This window comes from Physcomitrium patens, chromosome 22, assembly GCF_059467195.1.
Source record: "Physcomitrium patens ecotype Gransden chromosome 22, ASM5946719v1, whole genome shotgun sequence".
Lineage (NCBI taxonomy): Eukaryota > Viridiplantae > Streptophyta > Bryopsida > Funariales > Funariaceae > Physcomitrium > Physcomitrium patens.
Genome location: NC_143431.1, coordinates 14,310,226 through 14,334,291, shown reverse-complemented (window position 1 = coordinate 14,334,291; position 24,066 = coordinate 14,310,226). Strand labels below are relative to the sequence as shown.

General features: G+C 39.0%; 1 protein-coding gene and 1 long non-coding RNA gene across 4 annotated transcripts; one reads left to right on the top strand and one right to left on the bottom strand.

The window, feature by feature from the left end:
- Positions 1-15,443: 15,443 nt before the first annotated feature.
- On the top strand, positions 15,444-17,109 carry LOC149986667 (uncharacterized). The gene is made up of 2 exons (XR_016499961.1): positions 15,444-16,117; positions 16,285-17,109. It is a non-coding gene; the product is annotated as an uncharacterized LOC149986667 (long non-coding RNA).
- LOC112275256 (glucosidase 2 subunit beta) lies at positions 16,792-23,509 on the bottom strand. 3 transcript variants are annotated; one of them, XM_073530200.2, is made up of 16 exons: positions 23,087-23,509; positions 22,572-22,685; positions 22,163-22,258; positions 21,696-21,935; positions 21,041-21,195; positions 20,481-20,847; positions 20,203-20,289; positions 20,013-20,114; positions 19,658-19,715; positions 19,306-19,374; positions 19,078-19,165; positions 18,703-18,764; positions 18,222-18,273; positions 17,780-17,884; positions 17,461-17,559; positions 16,792-17,190 (listed from the first exon to the last, which is right to left on the bottom strand). In XM_073530200.2, the coding sequence occupies exons 1-16, from the start codon at positions 23,208-23,210 to the stop codon at positions 17,137-17,139; spliced, it is 1,872 nt and encodes a 623-aa protein (XP_073386301.1). In that variant the 5' UTR covers positions 23,211-23,509; the 3' UTR covers positions 16,792-17,136. The 3 variants fall into 3 exon arrangements, with proteins under 3 accessions (XP_073386301.1, XP_024361244.1, XP_024361245.1); XM_024505476.3 differs by lacking the exon at positions 17,780-17,884 and having other exon boundaries at positions 23,087-23,508; XM_024505477.3 differs by lacking the exons at positions 17,461-17,559; positions 17,780-17,884 and having other exon boundaries at positions 23,087-23,506.
- Positions 23,510-24,066: the final 557 nt, after the last annotated feature.

The window sequence follows — 24,066 nt, the reverse complement described above, 5'->3', positions numbered from 1 at the left end:
CCGTCCCCCCGAGTGAGAGAGCGGGTCACACTTATTTGCGCAGATGTCGATAACCTTTGCACGAATGGATTCTTAACCAGCAACAAACCACTTGAGTTCACTAAGCATCCAGGCCTAACGCATCAATAACGGTTATTGAAGCATGAATCCTTCTATGGTGGCCATCCAAAACTGTATCGAAATGTGTCACTCGTTTCAATAATAGCCATGACTTGTTTACACAAGAGACAGTCGAACTCAAATAACTTGAAGAATTGTTAGAGCATACTTTGGAGTTTCGCTCATTGACAAACTTTCCGCTGAAAAAAAGTTTGAATCCGATCAAGACTGCAACTAAGTAAAACACTGTCGGCTTATTTAAACACTTTATCAGCCTGCCGCTTATTGTATAATTCCTAAATGACGTCTGCATAACCAAATTGTCATGATCGTCAGCAGAGGCATCACAACATGCATCCAAATTATTAAAATTATAAAAATTGTACGGCAGCAACAAGCAACTTAAAAATGGTTTAGTTTCAATTCAACGACCAGACTTCCTTGGCAGGCTATATTGTGAATGAAAATAGCAGAACTGATTAAGTACTTGCACGGAAAGTATTAGATCCTGAAGTGGTCTTCGTAATATCCACATTTAGAATGCTTCAATTGAATCGTACAAAAATACGGTCACAGAGTACAGAAACAGCGCAAGTTTCAGCGATGGTGAAATCCGATACTGATGGCCTTATGCTCTGTGGACCAAGGGCAGTGGTCAAAGCCAGCAGTAGGTCACTAAACCGTATCAAAAGAAATCACAAAATATCAATGAAATAACTTTGATTACTGTACCGTTCCATGGTAGAAAGGAGAAACAAACTATCTGAATGTTTACGGTATTCACATAGTGTATTTTAATCAACAAGCTAAAATCTATCAATCAAACACCAAGTTTAGTAGAAAGATTGTATTTTTGGCCAGAGATCAGTAATGACCAAATAACATAAATAATTAACAAAAGTATAGGACAACTTGTTAAACCAAATTTGGTTCTAAGGGTCATCTTTAAAATCCAGTTGCAAGATCTAACAAATCGTGAAGTATTTCTCCACTGAAATACATACATACATACATACATACATACAACTCTGTCATTTAGGGTCACTCATGACTACCCACTTTTATTCTTTATTCGAAACATTAGTGAAATGCAAAGTGAATAACATCACTATTTTAACAGAATCAAAATATTGGAAAGGAAAGGATAAAGAGTTCAATGAGACAGTCCATAGTTTCAAAAGAGCATTGATTGAGACTGTAAACCCTGAAGATCTCAAAGTCGAAATAAAACTCAGGCTCAAGATCTTTCAATTGAATTTAGATGCTACAAAAACTCCGAAAAATACGAGATGAAATAGTCTAACTCATAATATCATCTAGAACCTTGAGTACAGGTTATAACTTCTGTCGTAAACAAAAGTGGCTATGATGAATTTGCACTAAAGAGGAGGTGAGGGCGAAAGAGAATTCGGAGGATATGCAAGAGCTTACAGAATCTGTACATGGACTGGCAACAGGCAACTGCTTGAACCATATCCAAAACCCCTTCATTGTGCGAACTTTCAGAAGTCAAACTGTCGAGGACAACCTCTTACAACCCAGACACTAACTCCAGTTGCACTCTAAACACTTTCGGACTAAGATTACTCATGACCACTTTGCATTTCCAGCGCCTGGTATTTCTCAGAGCCAAAATTTGAATCTGTCGCTCCTTGATGCAGGTCAACCAAGGACAAAGAAAGACACTTGCTAATAATGTTTCTTTGAGCTGACATAATTAGTTGTGAGGATACATTTCTTGTAAATATACTCCACAGTCCAATACTAACGAGGCCCACTCACACACTCGCCCATAACCGCTCCTTTGCCAGATGCCAAAACCTCACAACTTGAAAATTAGAGCTCCTCCTCACTCTTCAACTTCACTGTATATACAGTCTAGGCTAAAGCCTTCAATCGATAACACGATGCGTGCGCCACATCACATGCAATGGAAGATCAAGAGCCCCAATAACGAACTTGCGAGAAAAGCAAGCTCCAATTCGGCAGCTATGGCAGCTGCAATCCTCACTTCAAAACCAAGAACGTCGAGGGGCTCTACTGATATCCAGACCCTGCACTCAGGGAGGAGGAACTACAACGACGCACCAGCAGCGCAACAAGGAGATCGAAGGCGAATGAGCTGGCTGCATAACAAGTCAGATGAGCCCCAGGAATCGCGTCTGAAATTGTAGACACTCGGAACAAAAGGTTAGGGGGGGCGGGGGTTAGGGGAGAGCGGGCCGAACAGGACACCACACACCAACAGAACAGTGCAGTGCTGTAACGGGATCTTCCTGTTGCCACCCTGTTTCACCCTGAAACACAACCACCGGAAAACCTCGTTAGTACTAGTCTCATGAACTGGTGCCTCCTCCGGCAGTCAGACACAGTCTGAATTCCGCAACCCAGACTCACGACACTAACTTACTGTACTCTCGGGGTCGTCGGGGTCTCCAGAACCCTTCCGAATCACCCGGGACTCGACTTCGGGACTACACAGACTTTCCCTCGCACCGCAAGCTGCCCCCGCATCGTGTTGTCCCTTGGTGAGAGGGAGGTGGCCCGCCCAACCGCTCCTTGTGCCACCTCGCCACGGCACTCCCATGGGCTTGGGGATCGCCGAGGCTCTCAAACTTTTTAACTTACAAGTGCAAGAGTCTGATCCTTTCGACCCACACCCTCCTCCACTTTGGAGAGTCAATGTCCTCATTGACATAAAGAGTGTAAGTTTTATTCCCATTCTCAGAGAATGTTTACAAATAGATGTCTTGCACTACATCCTAAGTAGTTTGAAGGCTCTTTTTCCTACTTAGCCTCCTTTCATGCTTTTAGTCCTTCAAAAGCCTTTTGGGGTAGAGGAGGATTTATTGATTCCTTGTTGAGATGGGATGCTACCTCCTTGCGTTTTTTGTGCAATTTCCTTCGCCTTCAATTTTCTCAATTTTTCTCAATTTTTTGAATCTTAAAAGTTTACATCTTCCAATGTAAATAGTAGAAATGTTACTCCCTACTTAAACTTAGCCTAGGCCATGGAACTCCTTAACTAAGATCCGCATCACCTCAGTACCCTTCCCTATCTTATGGAAGTGACTTGCAATCACTCAATGTGAAACCCATATAGGAAAGGCCAACCATTTAGGCTTGGTTGCTTAGAGCCTTGTATTCGCCTCATACAAGCTTCTTAAGGTTTCCCTCTACAAAGTCCCTTCGGGTTGGAATCCTTTCAAAATCTTCTATCTCTTGAAAACTTCTATCACCTCTTATTCCAAGTTTTTTGTATCTCTCTTTATACTTTAACTCAAGAACACTCTTTTTCCTTATAAGTCACATAGGCTTGTGATCCTCCTCCCCTTTGGAGTGAAGATGTCCTCATCTTCTTGGTCACTCCCTTTATTACTCCCTCCTAGTTTTCAATTAACCAACTTACCCTTTAGTAGTTTTTGATTTGTTTTCTTGTAGTCTTAGGTCTTCTATAGTCACCAATTTTTTTATTGAAAGCTGTAACTAATCCCTGTACATGTCGCAAGTTCCTTTCATTTATCCATTGAAACTCATGTGGAGGGTATTCCTTGATAGTACAGAAGTATTGAATTCTCCTAACATCCATCCATTTTTTTATCAAGTATGGCTTCTACTTGATCCATGGTTTGATCCCATACCTCTTCTTGAGGTGGAATTCTTGCCTTCTCTTTGTGAAAGCCTTTTTCATCCTCCACAAATTTCTTAAGGACACTTACATGGAAAATTGGATGCCACTTCAATCTCTTTGGTATGTCTAATACATAGACATTCTTATGTAACACTCTTTCAATTTCATAAGGACCTGCCCATTTCTAGGTCCATTTGGGAGTAAGATGTATTGGACAAGTGAGGTTGCTTATATTCAACCACACTTTGTTTCCCTTTTCAAATTACACATCTCTTCTATGCCTATGTGCTTGTTTCTTATATCTTCTTTGGGCCAATTCTAGTCTAGCTTTAGCGGTTTGCAATATGGCTTTTCTTTTTGCCATCCATTGTGCTCCTTCAACTGAATAAAAATCCAAAGTTGTTTCATCACTTTGCTTGATTTCCACTAAGTCAATAGGTCGAAGTGCATTAAAACCATGAACTATTTGGAATGGTGTATTTCCTAAGGACACATTTTGAGTTGTATTATAACTGAACTCAGCTATGGGCAGCCATTTGACCCAATCCTTGTGGTCACTTGCCACATAGTGCCTTAGATACATTGAGAGAATTCCATTGAGTCTCTCAGTTTGGCCATCCCCTTGTGGATGCCAAGCAATACTTAATATTATCTTAGAACCTAATTTCTTCATAACATGCTGCCAAAACTATGTTGTAAATTTTACATCTCTATCACTCACAATTGAGGTTGGCACTCCATACAAAGAGATCCAATTATCAAAGAACACATTCGCTGTTAACTTTGGGGCAGTTTCTGTTGCCTCCTTGGAATCCTTTGGAAACATTGTCATTGATATAAATCTAGCAGTTTTGCTGAATCTATCAACAACTATCATTATGGAGTTAGCTTCACCACACTTTGGTAAGCTAGTTATGAAATCCATTGAAATATCTCTATAAGGTAGAGATGGAATAGGTAATGGTTGTAAGAGCCCAGTTTTTGCTTGAGTAGAGTATTTATTCCTTTGACACACAAGACAACTTTTCACATATTGGTCCACATCTTCCTTTACAAAGGGCCAATAATAAGATCTTGTCACTTCTTTCAATGTGACTTTTCCACCTCTATGTCTTCCACATGGAGAATCATGTACTTTATACATTAATTTTCTTCTCCATTTACCTTGTGGTACGTAGAGTCTGTTTTACTTAAACCAAATAAGTCCATCTTTTATAGAAGACACCCCTTGTAGTTTTGGTTTGAGCAAAGGTTTCTTTAATTTCAAGTGCATCATTATCTTGTTCATAATATTTTTTAATACCTTGTATTAAGAGAGAGTCATCACTATACATTATAGTCTTTAATGACAAGGTATCATAGAACTTTTCTCCCATGAACTCCTCTCTTCTACTTAGTGCAACAGGCACCAAGTTATCTTTGTCCGATTTGTGAATTAGTTCAACATCCATTGAGACTATTACATCATACCACCTCAATTCTTTAGATGAGGTTTGGACTTTAGAAGTAAAATACTTCAAAGAAATTTTGTCAATGTATACTTTGGTTTTTCTACTTCCTAAATAGTGTCTCCAAGCTTTCAAACAATGTACCACTGCAAACAATTCTTTTTCATGTGTTAGCCATCTTAGTTGGCTTCTACTTAATTTCTTACTTTCAAAAGCCACCGGTCTCTTTTCTTGCATCAAGACTTCACCTATTGCAAAATCACTTGTATCTGTATGGATTTCAAATTCCATATCAAATTTAGGATAAAACAAGACATGACTTGATACGAAGGCATCCTTGATTTCTTGGAAAGATGTACTACAATCATCATTCCATTTGATAACTCTGTTATCCTTTTTTAAGAGATTAATAAGAGGGCTAGCAATTTTTGAAAAGTTCTTTATGAACTTTCTATAATAATTTGCTAGACCTAGGAAGGACTTCATATCCCTTTGAGTTTTTGGTACCTCCCAATGTCTTATTGCTTCAATTTTCTTCGGGTCGAGTTTTATTCCATCTCCATTGATGATATGACTAAGAAACTCCAACTCTTCTAAAAAGAACATGCTCTTTTCTAAGTTAGCATACAATTGATTGTCTCTTGGTTTTTGCAAAACTATCCTTAAGTGCAGTTCATGGTCTTTCTCATTTCTAGAAAAAACCAAAATATTATCAATGTAAATCACTACAAACTCATCACTTTCCTTATGAAAGATAGAGTTCATTAAAGTGGTGAAGGTAGTAGGAGCATTACACAATCCAAAAGGCATTACTATAAACTCATAAGAACCATAGCTGGTTCTACAAGCAGTTTTCTCAATGTCTTCTTGAGCAATCCTTATTTGATAGTACCCACTTTTAAGATCAATCTTACTAAAACATTTGCTATAACTTAGTCTATCCAATAAGTCATCAACTCTTGAAAGTGGGTAGTTTTTTTTTATAGTGATCTTATTCAAGGCTCTATAGTCAATGCACATCCTCATTTTCCCATCCTTTTTACTTACAAAAAGGATCGGAGCTCCAAATGGAGATTCTCTTGGTCTTATATAGCCCTTTTCAAGCAACTCATTAAGTTGTTCTTTGAGTTCATTTAACTCTTTTTGGGTTAATCTATTAGGTGCTTTACTTGGAGGTTGTGACCCTGATGCCAAATCTATCTTATGATCTACCAACTTGTTTGGTGGGAGTTTCTTTGGAAGTTCCTTTGTCAAAACATCTCCATATTCATACATAAGATCAGTAATTAAGTTTGCACAATGAGGGATTGTTTTTAACAACTCATTCTTATTAGAAAAAGAAATACTTTATACATCACAAACATCATCAAAATCACTATTTTTCAAGTAGAAGAGAAATTGTTCTCCTTCTAACTCACTTTGAAATACTATAGAAATTCTAGATTGATATAACATGGAGAGGTTTGTGAATGGCATGTCTACTACTTTTCCATTCTCTCCAACCATGACTACTCTTATTTTGGGCTTCTATCGGAGTTTAATTCCATAGAAATCCAAAAAAGTATTTTCTAATACTACATCTATTCCATTAACGTTGCAGATAGTGAAGTCTTCTTGAAACCTCTTGTTTCCACACTTAAACTTAACATCCTTAACAACTAAGTTGGTCACTTCTTCGCCTTGTGTAAAAGAAATTTTTACCCTCCTAGTTTCTTCTTGAATCAACTTCAGCCTTTAGGCACAAGTTAGAACGAGTTTCATAAACGAGTTGGTGTCATGGCCATAATCATGTAAGCTAATAATTACATATAGAAATAGATAGAAGTAAGTAAAAGTAGATAAAAGTAAGTTAATTCTATAATATTTAATATAGAAGCTTCCTAGAAACTTCCTAGATGCTGCTTTAACTTCATAGGTGTCTTTAATTGACTTTTTGGATTAGAAACGTGGTCAACAAGTTGGCCATGTGCCACACATGTTGTTAGCTTGAAGATCAAGCTAATTATGTGGCCCACACGTAGAAAAACTTGCCTTGTAAGTCAAGACATGTGTCCTACAAAGTCAACACATATTGGAGGTCCTATAGAACGTCGCCACGTAGCCCCTAGTTAGATAGTATATATAGAGACAAGAGTGAAGGCTTCTTCACTCTTGTCAACTCCTTTCTTGCTTCTAGTCCAGGTTCAAGAGTCTTTAGTTTCTTGTCTTGTGACAATAGCCATTCCAGTTTCCTTTTAATATACCTACTTGTTTATATTTTGACTTATTATATCGAGATAGTCTTTTTGTATATATTTTCCCTCATTGAGTCTTTGTCCTTGACAGATTCACAAGAGTACACTTACAATATCAGAGCTTTGTTTTTCTTGAGTAAGAGTGGATTACCCCTTTCTCTTGACAAGACATAAGCGTATTAGAAGTTTGCGGATTACCCACTTCTAAACTGATATTGTTCTTAGTATCTTCTTTGTTATCAAGTCGTTCTTTTCTTTTGTCTTGAGCAGTATCAAACAAATTTTTCTTACTGACATTATGGCAGAGCTTGTTGAAATGAAGAGTCCAATGGCACAAATGCAAGAGCAAATGAGAGAGTTAATGCTTGCGATGCATCAACTCAATTCACCAACACATGAAAGAACAAGAATAGCAGAAAGTGGGGATATAGAGATGATCGGAGCTGCTTCAACATCTACAACAAATCACGTTCCTTCTCCAATTGTACAACACCTTGTAAGCACTAGAGAACCCACAATTGCCTTACCCGAGAAATTTGATGGTACGAGATCTAAGTTTCGAGGGTTCATCAATCAAGTACAATTGGCAATTGAACTTCAACCGCAAAGCTATCCAACTCCAGGATCACAAGTCAGGTTTATTGGCACTCTACTTTCTTGTTCTGCATTATCATGATTTTCGTCTTTTCTTGAACAACGAAATCCAATATTGGACAATTTGGAAGCTTTTTTGGTGAAGTTTCGATCTATGTATGGTGAACACGATGCAACTCGTGTTGCAACAAATAAGATCCAAATTCTGCGACAAAAAAATCGCTCAGTAACAGTGTATGCTTCACAATTTTGACAACTTGCAATTGACATCAAGTGGGATGATGCTGCACTCATTAGTCAATTTCTTTATGGATTGCAATACGAAGTAAAGAAATTGATGCTCAACTTACCTGATCCTCAAACTTTGAGTCAAGCAATCGATTTTGTGGTAAAATGTGATAATCGACTTTTCGAATTTCGATTTGAGAATCATTCACGGGAACCTCAACGTTATTACTCAATGGCAACATCAACATCTTTGTTAAACGTACATTCGGAAGTAGAAGACATGTAAATTGACGCGGTACGTTTTAAACCCTTAATTGAGCAAGAAAAGATTTGTCGTCGTCAAGAAGGATTATGTTTATATTGCGGAGAACCTAAGCACACTGCTCAACATTGTCCAAAGAAGCGACGCAACTATAAAATGAGGGGTACGACGGTCAAAGAAAACAACATGTCGGAAAACGGATTCGTCCAGCTACAATAGGGACCATGCAGCTGGAACCTTGTACAATTCCTAATGAAGGTCCTATCCTCTCCTCAGAACCCTCTCCTTGTTTTATAATAGACTTATATTTAGGACCTAAGAATTACAAAGCCTCTGCTTTATTAGATTCAGGAGCCTCAGCATGTTTTTTAGATGAACAATTTGTTAAAAGTCGTAAAATACCTTTTGTACAGAAACCTAAACCAGTACATGTAGAAGTCATAGATGGTCGTCCCTTGTCTTCTGGAGATGTCACTCATGAAACTCATCCTATAAAAGTAACAATAGACGGTCATGATAGCTACAAAGCTTTTAACATAATTAAATCCCCGTCCAATCCAGTTATTTTAGGTTTATCCTGGCTAGAAAAATATAATCCTCGAATAGATTGGAATTCACGTAAACTTGACTTTTCCCAAAGCGTTATTAATAGTTCTACCAACCAAGTAAAAAATTATAAGTCTAGTATAGTAAAACCCGTACTGATAGGTGCAAAAGCATTTATACACGCAGCAAAAGAAGGATCAACTTTTGCTATTTATGCTGCACCTATTTCTGAAAACATAAAGACTTCAAGTGGCATTCCAAGTCAATATCAGGAGTATCAAGACGTTTTTGAGAAAAAGAATGCAGATATTCTTCCTAAGCATCGTTCATATGATTGTTCAATCGACCTCAAGGAAGGAACTCAGCCACCATTTGGACCAATTTACAGTTTATCGCAAGATGAGATGGCTGAACTCAAGACATATATTGACGAGAATTTAGCGAAGAATTTCATACGCCATTCAAAATCTCCAGCAGGAGCTCCAATTCTATTCGTAAAGAAAAAAGATGGATCATTACGAATGTGTGTTGATTACTGAGGACTCAACAAGATCACAATCAAGAACAGGTATCCATTACCTTTGATATCAGGACTCCTTGACCAGTTGAATCAAGCTAAGATCTATACAAAAATAGATCTAAGAGGAGCATATAATCTAGTACGGATCAAAGAAGGAGATGAATGGAAGACTGCGTTTCGAACCAGGTATGGACATTTCGAATATAATGTCATGCCCTTTGGACTCACGAATGCACCAGCTACTTTTCAACATCTCATGAATGATGTATTTTGTGAATTCTTAGACAATTTTGTTGTCTGCTATCTAGTCGATATCTTGATCTATTCTAAGAACGTCGAAGAACATGAAATACATGTTCGTCAAGTATTACAAAAACTTAGAGATGCAGGATTGTACGCCAAGATAGAAAAGTGTGTATTTCACACTACTCAAGTTGATTTTTTAGGATACATCATTTCAAATGATGGTCTCATGATGGATTCTAAGAAAGTCCAAACAATCATGGATTGGAAGATTCCAAGGACAGTAAGAGATGTCCAATGTTTCTTGGGATTTGCCAATTACTATCGGATCTTCATCAAAGATTTTTCACGAGTTGCAGCTCCACTTACACGCTTGACTAGTAAAGATAAATTTCAATGGAATCAAGAAGCGGAAGCAGCATTTGAAGCCTTGAAGACATCGTTTGTCTCTGCACCAGTCTTATATCATGTTGACTTTTCCAAGGCATTTTTTATGGAAACAGATGCATTAGATTTTGCCTTGGGTGCAGTTTTATCACAAATGGGAACAGATGACAAACTTCATCCGATAGCTTTTCATTCAAGAAAATTCTCAGCAGTCGAGATCAATTATGAGATCCACGATAAAGAACTTCTTGCGATCGTGGATTCCTTTCAAGAATGGCGTCATTATCTAGAAGGCGCTTCTAGTCCAGTCACTGTGTATATAGATCACAAGAACCTCGAGTATTTCATGTCAGCACGCGTGTTGAATCGTCGTCAAGCTCGTTGGAGTATGTCTTTGTCAAGATTCGAGTTTACTATCACCTATCGGCCAAGAAAAAAACAAGGTTTGTCCGATGCCCTATCTAGACGTTCTTATTTTGCACCAAAAGAAGGAGATGCAGCTTTTGAGCAACAAAGAACGGTCCTCTTGAAACCGGAGCAATTTCATCTCCGAGCAATGAAATCAACATTGACTGTTGATTCAACTTTTCTCAAGCAAATCCAGTCCAGTATGTCCTCAGACCCTCTTGTTCATGATATCGAGAATAATTCTTCTAAGTCTCATGATCCTTCTAAGTTCGAGTTCAAGAATAATCTATTATATTTTGAAGGACGCCTATATATTCCAGAAGGAGAAGCACATTTACGTGTTCTTCAAGCACTTCATGACTTTCTAGCAGCAGGGCACTTTGGATATAATAAGACTTTGGAACTCATATCAAGAGATTTTTGGTGGCCACAAATGTGGAAGTCAGTCAAAGACTTTGTACAATCATGTGATATTTGTTCAAGATCAAAAATTCCTCGTCATCGACCTTACGGACTTCTTCAGCCATTACCTATACCAAAACAACCATGGTCTTCTGTTTCTATGGATTTCATCACAGATCTTCCAAGCTCAAGATCTTATGATTCTATATTTGTGATAGTAGATCGTTTCACCAAGATGGCACACTTTGTGCCATGTACAAAATCTATCACAGGTGAAGAAACAGCTAAGCTTTTCATTGATAATATCTATCGCTATCATGGATTACCTAAAGATATCATATCAAGTAGGGGAACTCAATTTGTATCAAGATTCTGGAGGACCCTTTTCAAGATTTTAAAAGTGGACATAAAGCTATCTTCGGCTTTCCATCCTCAAACTGATGGACAAACAGAGCGTGTAAACCAAGTCTTGGAGCAGTATTTAAGGTGTACTATCAACTACCAACAAGATGATTGGATAACCCTTCTGCCATTGGCAGAGTTTGCTTATAATAATACGATACATTCTTCCACGTAACAAACACCTTTCTTTGCCAATTATGGCTATCATCTACGACTTGATACTTTTGATTTTTCAAAAGTTGATAATCCTGCAGCAGAAGATATGGCAAATTGGTTGTCAGAGTTACATGCAATAATGAAGACACAATTGAAGGAAGCTCAAGAACGACAAAAGATAAACGCAGATCTATATCATAAGGAGCAACCACAACTCAACGTAGGTAATAAGGTATGGCTACTTCGTCGCAATATCAAGACTACTCGACCTTGTGACAAGTTGGACTATCGTAGGCTTGGCCCCTTTTCTGTTTCTGAACAGATCAACCCAGTTGCATATCGGTTACATCTACCGGAGTCAATGAAGATCCATCCTGTATTTCACGTGTCTCTTTTTGAACCATATAAGAAAGTGGATATACAAGGAAGAAGACAAATGCCACCGCCTCCTATAGAAGTAGATAATAATGAAGAATTTGAGGTGGAAGAGATATTAGACTCAAGACGGCGCCAAAATAAGCTGGAATATCTTGTTCATTGGCGCGGATATGATATTAGTGAACGCACATGGGAGCCATCCAGGAATCTAGCAAATGCATCAGCTAAAGTCAAAGTTTTTCATCAACGACATCTATCGAAACCAAGATGAAAATCTCTTTTATAAAAGAGACAAGATTGAGGCAAGATAACATTCAATTTCCTATCTTTGTTTGTAACTTCTTTGCATTTGTGACGCTAATTAGATGGAGAGCCAACAACCAGCGGATTCAACTCAAGAACCTTCGTTTGCTGACCTACCGGACGAGACATTACGATTGTCACAACCTTCAAGACGATGCAATCGAGATGAACATCTTCAAGAACGACATGTTCTTCTTCGAATAGATGGTGAGATACAACGCGTTTGGTATCACGATTTGGGAAGGGATTCCCAATGTTTGGTGATTTTGCTAGAGGTAGGAACAACTCCTGATGGTGTTCCAAATATTCTATTCGAAGGAAGTTACGAAGGCCTCAACAATGATCAAATAACTGGGTGGTCTTTCCGCCCTGGTATGAGACACTACCGATGGTTGAGAGGCCCTATCAATCATCTTCGAAGAGAACAGAGATCAGAGTATGTGGCGAATATAATTCGTCGCATCATAGATTTTCTCAACATATGATGACCGCTCCTCGTGGAACTCGTCTCTAGAAGGGGGGGTAATGTCACGGCCATAATCATGTAAGCTAATAATTACATATAGAAATAGGTAGAAGTAAGTAAAAGTAGATAAAAGTAAGTTAATTCTATAATATTTAATATAGAAGCTTCTTAGAAACTTCCTAGATGCTGCTTTAACTTCATAGGTGTCTTTAATTGACTTTTTGGATTAGAAACGTGGTCAACAAGTTGGCCATGTGCCACACATGTTGTTAGCTTGAAGATCAAGCTAATTATGTGGTCCACACGTAGAAAAACTTGCCTTGTAAGTCAAGGCATGTGTCCTACAAAGTCAACACATATTGGAGGTCCTATAGAACGTCACCACGTAGCCCCTAGTTAGATAGTATATATAGAGACAAGAGTGAAGGCTTCTTCACTCTTGTCAACTCCTTTCTTGCTTCTAGTCCAGGTTCAAGAGTCTTTAGTTTCTTGTCTTGTGGCAATAGCCATTCCAGTTTCCTTTTAATATACCTACTTGTTTATATTTTGACTTATTATATCGAGATAGTCTTTTTGTGTATATTTTCCCTCATTGAATCTTTGTCCTTGACAGTTGGTTGCCCTTGTGTCAATCAACATAGAGGTTTCAAGATTTCTAACTTTAATATTCAGATAGATGAGTTTCTTATGCAAACTAGTTAAAGTGAGTTTTCTTTGAAAATCCCCTTCTCTAACCGGAACCTTTTTACTAAGACTCATAGTTTGAAGACAATCTACTTCAAGAGTCTCATTTAACAAATAAGTATTACGAAGTTTGCTTACATTTCTAGGGACTTCTTCATTTTTGCATTCATTTGCATAGTGTTCTTTTTGTTGACACTTAAAATAAGTTACATTGGGTGAACTTGTCTTTGCCCTTTTAGTACTACTTCTCTGACTCTCTTTGATCTTAAGTTTTCCAACTTGAGAAGTATCTTCTTCAAATCTCCTCTTTGGAAAAGGTGGTTTCTTGTTTCCGTGGAAAGGCCTAGTTCTTCCTTGGAAGTTAGTCTTTCCTTCCCAAGTTTTAGTCATAGTGCTTTCTTCACTATGACTCACCTCTTCTTCTTTCAATTCAAGTTGACATGCTAAGGCAAAGGCATCATTTATATTGGTGGGTATAGTTTCTCTTTCCCAATATTTCTTTCTTGTTGCCATATTCAATCTATTATAGAAGAAAAGCAATAAACAATTTTTATAATCCAATTGAATGTAAGTTAGTTGATTTTGAAATTCACCAACATACTTAAGAAGTGAGGCCTTTCCTCCTTCTTGTCTTAGTTTGAGAAGTTGCAACCCTTCAATGAAGTTTTACCACTTATTTTCAAACCTTGCTATAAGTCCATTACAAACTTCAATCCAAATGGTTTCTTTGGCATAATTAGGATTGGTCTTGATTTTTCCATCAAACCAATCCAAAGCACTTCCTTCAAGTAATACAGACAAGGTCCTTATCTTGTCTATATCACTTTCAATATCATTGGCCAAATGCCAATGTTGAATTTCCTTAAGAAATCTTCTTACAGTTCTTTTGTGCTATGTACCTTTCCACTTTCTTGCTTGATCTGTCTTGGCTCTATGAGAACTTGACTTGCCCTTTTGACCTTCAAGTAGGGCCTCCTTTCTCACATTCTCTTTCATTAAAGAGTCTATAAGAAGTTGGTTCACTTCCATCTTCTTCTCTAACTCTTTGTTCTTTTCCTCCATCAACCTCATGACCATTTTTTCAACTTCATCAATGGAAACAACACTTTGTTTTTCCACCCTTGATCCTTTCATTGAGTCCGGAGAGGTCTTTAAAGAAGAAGGTCTTTGTGATTTAGGATTCCTTCCCTCTTTATCATTTTCTTCCTCATCACTATGAGGTTCTTGAGTTACTTGTAAACTCTCTTCAAACTCCTCTTGCTCTACTTGAACCTCTTCTTCACTTTCCATTTCTTGAATACACGGAGGCCCTTCTTTAAGCAAAGGTTGTTTCTTCACCAATCTCTTTTTTGGTTTGGGAACCTCTTGTTCCATTTGTACTTCAGATTCGAGGACATCCTTGTCTAATCGTTGAAAGGCAGTCTTGGTAGTTCTCTTCCCCATTTCTGACTAACGCCTTTCTGCCCTAGTCAAAAGTGGTCTTCAGAGATTTCCCTCCAAGTTCTATTTCTCAATTCGGCTCTGATACCACATGTAACGGGAACTTCTTGTTGCCACCCTGTTTCACCCTGAAACACAACCACCGGAAAACCTCGTTAGTACTAGTCTCATGAACTGGTGCCTCCTCCGGCAGTCAGACACAGTCTGAATTCCGCAACCCAGACTCACGATACTAACTTACTGTACTCTCGGGGTCGTCGGGGTCTCCAGAACCCTTCCGAATCACCCGGGACTCGACTTCGGGAATACACAAACTTTCCCTCGCACCGCAAGCTGCCCCCGCATCGTGTGGTCCCTTGGTGAGAGGGAGGTGGCCCGCCCAACCGCTCCTTTGCCCCCTCGCCACGGCACTCCCATGGGCTTGGGGATCGCCGAGGCTCTCAAACTTTTTAACTTACAAGTGCAAGGGTCTGATCCTTTCGACCCTTACAAGTGCTGGCGTTGCAGCGCCGCTTTGGTGCTAACTTTCCATGGTCATGGAACCCCCCTTCCTAATTGGACTTGCAGGCGTGGTGATGGGACCTGCTCCTCCACAGGGTTCTGGTGATCGGCCTCCGACATGCTCATTCACTAACATTCTCTCTCATATTCTACTCATTATTTACTTCATACTTTATATTATATATATTTGTATAACATATTTTGATTGTTCCATTATTTACACAAGCTTCTTTTCGGCACTTTCTGTATAAAACATTGTCTTACATTTTACACTTATATTTGTGTTTTTTTTAATACACGTGTTCAGTTTAAATTCTTTGCCATGTACCACAAGAGCGTTTTTCTTTCATTATATCACTGTTGTTAGTTTTAACTTCTGTGTGAAATTCTGTTTGGGTTTTGATTTTTCCTACTTTAATCTATAGAACATGCTTCACATCTGCCTTAAATTATGCACGGATTACTCATTATTCAAAATCTCCTTTTAAAGTATATACTTAGAGATTATTCACAACTGTTTTCATATTTTCTTTTACTTTATTTATAGTTTAATTTGTTTGAACATGAAATCTTCAATGTTTTGAGAGTATTATCTAAATTTTAAATTCAAAATTTATTTAGTGCTGATTATTAGAGTATACTTATTTTAATTTTTGATATGTTTATTTTAGGGTATAATCGAAACAACACTTTCGAATCAGAAGCGTTCGTAATTCTTTACAAAAATATGCAGTGATGTAAAACTAAAGTTTGAAACCATGTTTCAACTTCATTATCAAAGCCAGGTATACTTAACTAGATACTCAAGGATCGATATGAACGGTTCTTAATTCGATGATTAAAGTTTCAAAATTGAATTTTGAGGTGTGAGCTTTGCCTTACAGAAGAAGGCATACTGTATTGATGGTGGGATAAATCAGCTATTAACAAGCATTGAATGAGTGCTATGTAGAAAAGGGAGGGACGGCGGAGTATTGAGGAGGGTGAGAGACTACAGATTGCAAAGCCTCCATGGTGATTATTTCTCCCCACTTGTCTTGTCTATCTCCATGGTGATATTCCTCGACACAAAAGACACCAGCACTTCTTGTAACATCCATTAAATCATCATCCTCGGGAAGCATTTTGACATGCAAAATACCGCTGCAGCTTGAGGTACACTTTCCCCAATTTACTGTCCCTGCGTACCATCACCACACGTAACGGTTTCACTATTGGCACCACTTGATTTAGCAGCCAACGAACGTGAAAATTCATCTTTGCCCGGGTTCCAGGTAGGTCGATGAAGGATTGCACAAGCCCGAGGAGGCAGACATTGCAGTCAGCAATTCATACAAAACCCAGAGACAAGGGGGTCTAGTGCTGTGGATCAACGCCACTAATACCGTGGAGTCGAGTTAGGCATGAATTTCATCCTGAAACCCTACCCCTTCCAGAAGCTTGTGCACCACACAGATGATAACAGCAAAAACTGTACTCCGTGTCACTGAATTGTGTTAAAAGAGTTGCTACACCCGAATTGGTTATCAAGATAACTGAATAGGCAAGGTAGGTTTAGGGCTTTAATTTAGGGTTCTTTTAAGCCGGGAAATGTAGCGGCAATATAGAGTTGTATAAGTAGCAACTGCGCTTAAGACTCTCCCTACTTGTAAAGATTTAACATTTCTTTTACTCGCAGAACGTGATCTTCATTACCACTCAAGGTGGCAGCAAAACCATTCTACTCTGATGAGAGTCAAAAGTTTTCAGCTTGTAATTGAACTCCTTTCTAGCTGGTCAGACTACTATCATTCTGAACCATAAATTAAAGCTCATCATGTACACCGGAGAGTTGTCTATCCAGCTTTTTCTGCATTTCCTGTCAAAACAACGAAATAATTGAGCACATCAGCTAAATCACAGGTGCTCACAGAAGAAACGCCAACAAGATGCAACTCAATTCCAATCCTGGCTTGCACTCTTCTCTTATATTACTGAGCGTTAAATCACATAAGTATAATAATAAATTCATGATATATACCTTCCCCTTCTCCCCTCCATTAGAATGAGGTGGATTAGAACCACTTAATTGCCCGTAAATTTTACTGATTTCTTTATGGTGCATAAAGTTAAAGATATCGAGACATACCAGGGCAGTTACTTTTCCCTTAAGTTTCCACTTCTTCGAATTTCTTTCCAAAACTAGTCCTTTCTTGCTTACAAATTCCTTACCTAGATTCGCAAGGACCTGAAAGAATATTTTTCTTTTGTGAACCTAACACGGAGAGAATCTGATCGTATATAGGCACATTATTCCTCACATTAACTCTCACTGCAGGGCAGTATTTAACCCATTTAGCCGTAACAATTTAATCCTATTTGCTAATCCACCAAGACAAACCTGACACTTCTTATAAAATCTGACTAAATTTACAAACAAGACCTAGGAGCATTTATTCGTTTCTTACTTGACAGTAATCGAGCAATTTCGCAGACCACTTGCTCAAGATTCCTTTTGGCCTTAATTTTTCCTCAGCCTTAATTACGTGAGTATCATAAATTACCTCTAATACCTGTTTATCTATATCGGAACATCAGAGTCTTTCATCAAGGTTTTCATTTCATTAAGAATGATAAACTAATTATGCAACTAAGAACCAGAATGATAAACTAATTATGCATGATACTTTTCTCATAAAACGTGAGTTTCTGGCCAAGGACCTCCTAAAGACAAAATCATCAGTCTAGAAAGGTTGCACAAAAGGAGTATTCACTGAACTGATATACCAAGAAAGCAATAACGTAATAAAAAAACCATGTCAAGACACATGCTTGAACTTCTCTCATAAATCATCATGACTTATCAAACACATCACACAAAAAAATAAAAATAAGTGAAAAGTAAATTACCTGCAGCTTAGACTCTAAGCATAATGTGGGAGTTACCAATTCAGCTACATAACTACATTACACCAGAAAATATTATGATCAGTGACACGTATTGGAAGTGGAACCACCTAATTAATGTAATGAAATGCTGAGCGAAAGCTGGTCAGAGTTAAAATGACAAAAAATGGATGAAGCTAAAATTGATCACAATGAAGCATATCGACTCACAACCTTAGGTACCTATGTTTAGTAAATAGCAATAATCATATCTCTAAATGTAGCACATGTGAAGCGACATAAAACTAGAAATGTTAAGGAAGATGCTCCATTCTGAACATTTTTATAAGTAATCCAATACTTTGGTGTGATGAAGCATCTTAAGCCTTTAGTTGGGCAATCATTATACCGTCATCGTAACATGTTCTATTCCCGATACATTGGCTCAAAGGTATCAAAATAAAAAGAGACAAAAAGGAAAAGAAAAAGAACGGTGTCAACATACTCGCATCGGCTAGGTTCATCAACATTCCTCAATTCAGTTCTCACTCCACAAAGCAATTTGACCTGTGTACAAAGAACAACATAGAATAGCATCAGAATTCAGCGTTGTATGCACATGTGTATTTCGCATGTACAGGAAGAAGCAGTCATAACGTTTACACCCAGGATACGCCTTAACCGAAAAATAAAGAGGTGAAAACCTGGTAGTTATATCCCCATGAGTCATTAAATCACATGTATCATACATGATTGCTGTCTGTATTTTCACTATTGCGAAGTTGTAGAAGCAAGCTAAAAGCGACCAGAAGAGTTTCTTTACAGAAACATCTGAAAACGACTCATCACGTATTTGGTTTAAATAGGAAAAGAAGGTTACACGTAAGCTTCGATCTGGCCCATTCCAACAACGGTCGCCACTTGAAAACATCATGACAGTATAATTATCCTTGAAACCATCCCAATTGCTGCAACAAAACACTGATTATGAATCTTCCTTACTTTGTCAAACATTAAAACTTCTTCAAAAAATAAACAAATATTTGGACGGTCCCTGAAGCACAATGAAACTCTCATTCAGAACCCAATGATGAATGTGGTCACACACCCAAGACGTGTTGACATATGGCCCTCCTGCTGGATGGCTTGCTTGAAGGGGCAAACCTTGTAGTTGTATCTGAAGTTCAACACAGTATGAGGTTAAAATGTTGACCAAGTAACAGCTTATCATGCAGCAAAAGAGCACCATATAGTTCTCAAATTACCCGATGTGCTATATTGCCAATACAGATCACAAAAGTTCCCTGAATTCATTTAAGATAGTTGAAGACTAGCACCTATTCCCTAAGTCAAAATGTAATGATAATTTTACAGTTTTTTCACACAAAAAGATAGGATTAACAAGCAAAACACAAAGTGGTGTCATAAACCATGTGCTTCCAACATGTTGCGTGACATACTTTTGTACTTTCAACTCGAAACATTTGTCGTGGAAGGAATAGAATACTGCCTCAGGGCCTGCAAAAGGGATGACCCAATTATGGCTAGAACTGTTCAAACTCCTGTCGGGTAGTGTAAGAAGCAGTTTTTTGGACTTGATACAGTACAAAAAGACCTAGGTTCAACCCGCAAGAGCCAATCACCATGCCATTGCAGGACTAATAACCTCATGCACTTCACATGAGCCGGAGATCATAAAATCGCATTACAGACAGCTAGGTACTAAGACATAGCACCATGTTATGACCATATCCTGCTAGCAAGAACCACGATAAAAATAAAAATAGATGTATAAGCAAGTAAGCTTGGACATACCGAAGTCTTCTTTCAGTTTAGACTCCAACTCTGAAATTTGATGTTGAACAGTGGCCAATTGAGTTGTTGCTTCAGAGTACTGGTTCCTAATCCGCTCTGCTTCTGCAGATGCACGTAATACACAAAAAATCTCAACACAGACACAGAAAATGAATATGAAACAGTCAGCACATCACTAAAACCAACTCACCTGATTTATCCACAGGCTTCCTGTAGAAACGTTTCATCATCCCTGGAATAAAACGCTGCCACCAGGCAAGCTTCTTTGGTTCATGTGCTGAAAGAGCAAAGAAAGTTTCGGTTTCAGAACATTGGCAAATGTACGCTTCAAATATGTAAATTAAATGGATACAAGTTAAATATAGCCTCTAATTACATTGGTTCCTTTACTGGTTTAATCTCAATTCAAAAACATGTGTAAATAAGCTGCAGAAATGAAAGAGCAGGATCTTGAAGTTAGCAGACTACAAGTTTCAGGCACTTGTTGCTCCTCGCTGGGAGAAGAATATTCATCATCTTCACTGTCAACATGCTCAGATTCCGCGTCAGAATCAAGATCGGCCTCGTTATCCTGATCCTCAAAACTGTCTTCTTCAAGGTCACGGCTTTCGTTCTCTTCAGGTACATGAACAGTTGTATCTTCTCCAGTCCATCGTGCAGCCACAACACGACCTAAATCTTCTTTCGATAAGGCCTCTAATTTTGGCTCGTCTTCAAGGTCTGTTAACCGCACCTCAGGCGCATCCTCATTGGTTTCTTCCAGAGTTGGAGCGCATTCTGCTTTGGTTTCATGACTAGCACCATCTGCTTTCTGAGCTTTACTGTCGGATTCAACCTGCGAGATAAAATCAGCACAGGTATGCTCTCTGATCAGAACGAGCTTCTCATAGAACCGAAGGTCGCAACGCCCAAAGATAACCTAAAATAAACCTTACAGTTATTGCGTTTTTTGAAAGAATAAGCAGCCTCGATACTCATATCCCTACTAGACACACGATCAAGGAGAATGTTGATTACAAAAATTGTACCACTCCTGACTCGGTATTCGATTGCTGGTCAGCGGATTTCACTTCTTCACGAAGCGAACTGGCTGCCTTCCGCTTCTTTTCTGCTTCCTTTTCAGTTTCTCTCTGCTGGTCAGCCAGTTCTCGCTTTTCCCTTTCCTCTATAGATTCTTTCTCCACTGACATGTGTACAGAATATGTAAGAAAGAATCAAGGACTTGTGATTAGAAAAAGTGACTAGGAGAGGCCTGGAACTACAATTCTGTACCTCTAATAATAGAAACGACCTTAACACAAATACTTGGCCTTGGTGCATACCCAAATCGAGAAACAACTTATATAGTAACTTTAAACTCACATGACCTGACACTCATATAGAGGAAACATGCTGTAAAAATGGCTTCCAGTATAAAACTGCTATGGAATAAGTTATGAAGCTTTACCACAATATCCACTCACTAAAGCATGGTATCAATCAAGAAAGCAAGAAGAACAAATCATCCAGTGTATGAGATTCCGCACAGCAGGCTACAAAAGTATATGCGCACCAGATTTGAATAAGAACATTTCATCCTTGTAGCAGTAGACGGTATCATCTATGTCTCCAACATCACCCTAACATAATCAACTACTGATAAGCATCTGCTCTCCAACATGCTGATCAGTGGAAGAGACAAACCTTTGAGTTTCTGAACCTGATCGCTCAACTTCTTTTCCGTAGAGCGTAGAGTGACCAATTTAATATCGTTTTGCTGACGTAATTTCTTGGCACCCTCAATTTCACTGCGCCTTATTTTCACGCCTTCTTTGTAGACGTTTACCTGCTTGGCTAGTTTCTCTCTAGATGCTTTGCCTGCATCCCAACACGTGTTGGGGCACTCCACAAATCCATTGTACTCATCGCTTCCATCGCAACAGTCTGCACGATAGGAGATTTTTAGGAAGTACTAGACATGCTGAAAAAGAGTTTGGATAAAGATATGTTAAAACCAAAAGAATTATATGGGTAAAAAATGAGCTCAAAAACTACAGTGGTAAATTTCAATACCGACTGAAACACAGAGAGAACTATGTGAACAACAATGTGAACAGGGCTCCAAAATCATGTCAAACAGAATGAGAGATGCCTCATAGTATATCTCTTACCACAGATACCATCGTTAACTCGAGAAGAGTATATTTTCTGAGGTACGTATCCCACGTTCTTACAATAAAACCTACTTTGGGGACAGGCTGAGGTACCTGCTCACAACAGAAACTGAAGAGAAATCAACATGTCATCATGGACAATTGCAATCGCACAGTAGCTTAGTATACACGAACACGACACAAGGAAGTACATGTTCATCTAAGAATAAAAGATGTTCGAACACAGCCAACGCTGACAATGCTTGAATGGAGGAGTTCAAAGACGCTGTATGGCAAGAAAAGCCGAAAGATTTGAGGAAGTTAGCAGAAGGAAGAAGGGAAATCTGTAAAACACGACATAAAGACTAGGCAATATCTAGCAGCTGTTCATTTCCATTTGATTGTAAAAAGTGACAAGTGCCCTTACCAGGTTCATCAGTACCATCCACACAATCACAAAAATTATCATTCAGTCGAGCCTTGGGGACTCTCTTGGAACCATCCTTACACAAAAACGTTGAGCCTTCAAAGTACTTCAAATCTGTCCTCAACGAAACCCCAGGCCACACATGCAATTCAGTCTCCATTCCGAATGTACGAGAACTATGATCATTGCGTTGAAATCTTGTCCAGCTTTCATACAGAGCAGAGAAGAACATTAAGGTCGACAGGAAAATCCATCCACCCACGCTTATGAGCCTCCTACAAACCCTCCAACATCTCGCAACAGAGCAACAATGTAATAGAGAGAGAGGCCCGGAAAGTTAAAAAACCAAAAGCCACCGCAATAAAATCGAAATAAACGAATTACCAGAATGCTGCCATACCCACTTCACCCCAGAGGAGTAACCAACAGAATGCACGATGATGGGAAATTGCCCACGCTCAGCCAATGCCAAGGAAGAATGCAATAATGACAGAAAAATTAAGGAATTGACGGACCTGGCGGAGCAATTCCCAGTAGGGACGAGGAGGAAGCGCGAACGAGTAGGAAAGGCGACAGTGGAAGAGGAATCGCGAGCAGCAGCAGCAGCAGAAAACTCGGATGCTCTGTGCACGTCTTCATAGCGATGGGGTAGGGGAAACACAAATTGCGATGGAGAGATGGTGGTGCTGCTGCTGATGTGCGGCGATGGCTTGGGTTTCGTGAACCCTAAAATGGGGTTAGAGGGGGTCGAAGATTCAGATGGAAGAACATGTGCAGGTGGTGGTGGAGCTGCTGCCGCATGCGATCGATGGATAGATCGAGGGAGGAAGGAAGGCAGGCAGGCAAGGGAGGAGAGGGGAGGGGAGAGGAGAGGAGAAGCGGGTGGAGAGCCACAATTACACCTTACACCCCCGACATCAAACTCACTCACACTAACTCTCAAAACCCCCCACCCTCCTTTCCTCCCCCAACCCAGCCCACGTGGCTGCTCCCTTGGCATAATACCCCGCTCCACGCTGGCATCCCTTCTTGCTTGCTTGCTGTCCTTCTCTTCTCCTGCTCTCCACTGTCCCCCCCCCCCCCCCCCCTTCTCTCTCCCCTCCTCGACCATGTTTCTACGTTACAACTCCAGCTCTATTTCCACAGCCAGCCAGCCAGCCATGCTCATATGTTATCTTCTAACCCCTGCAACATGATGTCATGCCTCCTGGCCTGCTCCAACAGGATTAGCAACCCACTCAATTATGCCCCATGCACTAATCATACTACCACTCTTGTCAATCAATCAATCACCTCACTCCCACCTTGCAAGGGTAATACATTTCTATTCTATGTTCTTAAAAGCAACTTTTGACAACATTCTTTATCCAAACTTCTTTAAGTTTTTTTTTTTATTGGGTCATCTTGGACAAATGTTTTGATCAAACATTCACAGAATAATATTGAAAGAGTTTATCAATATATTCTAAGATAATCGAGAAGAACCTAAATAATT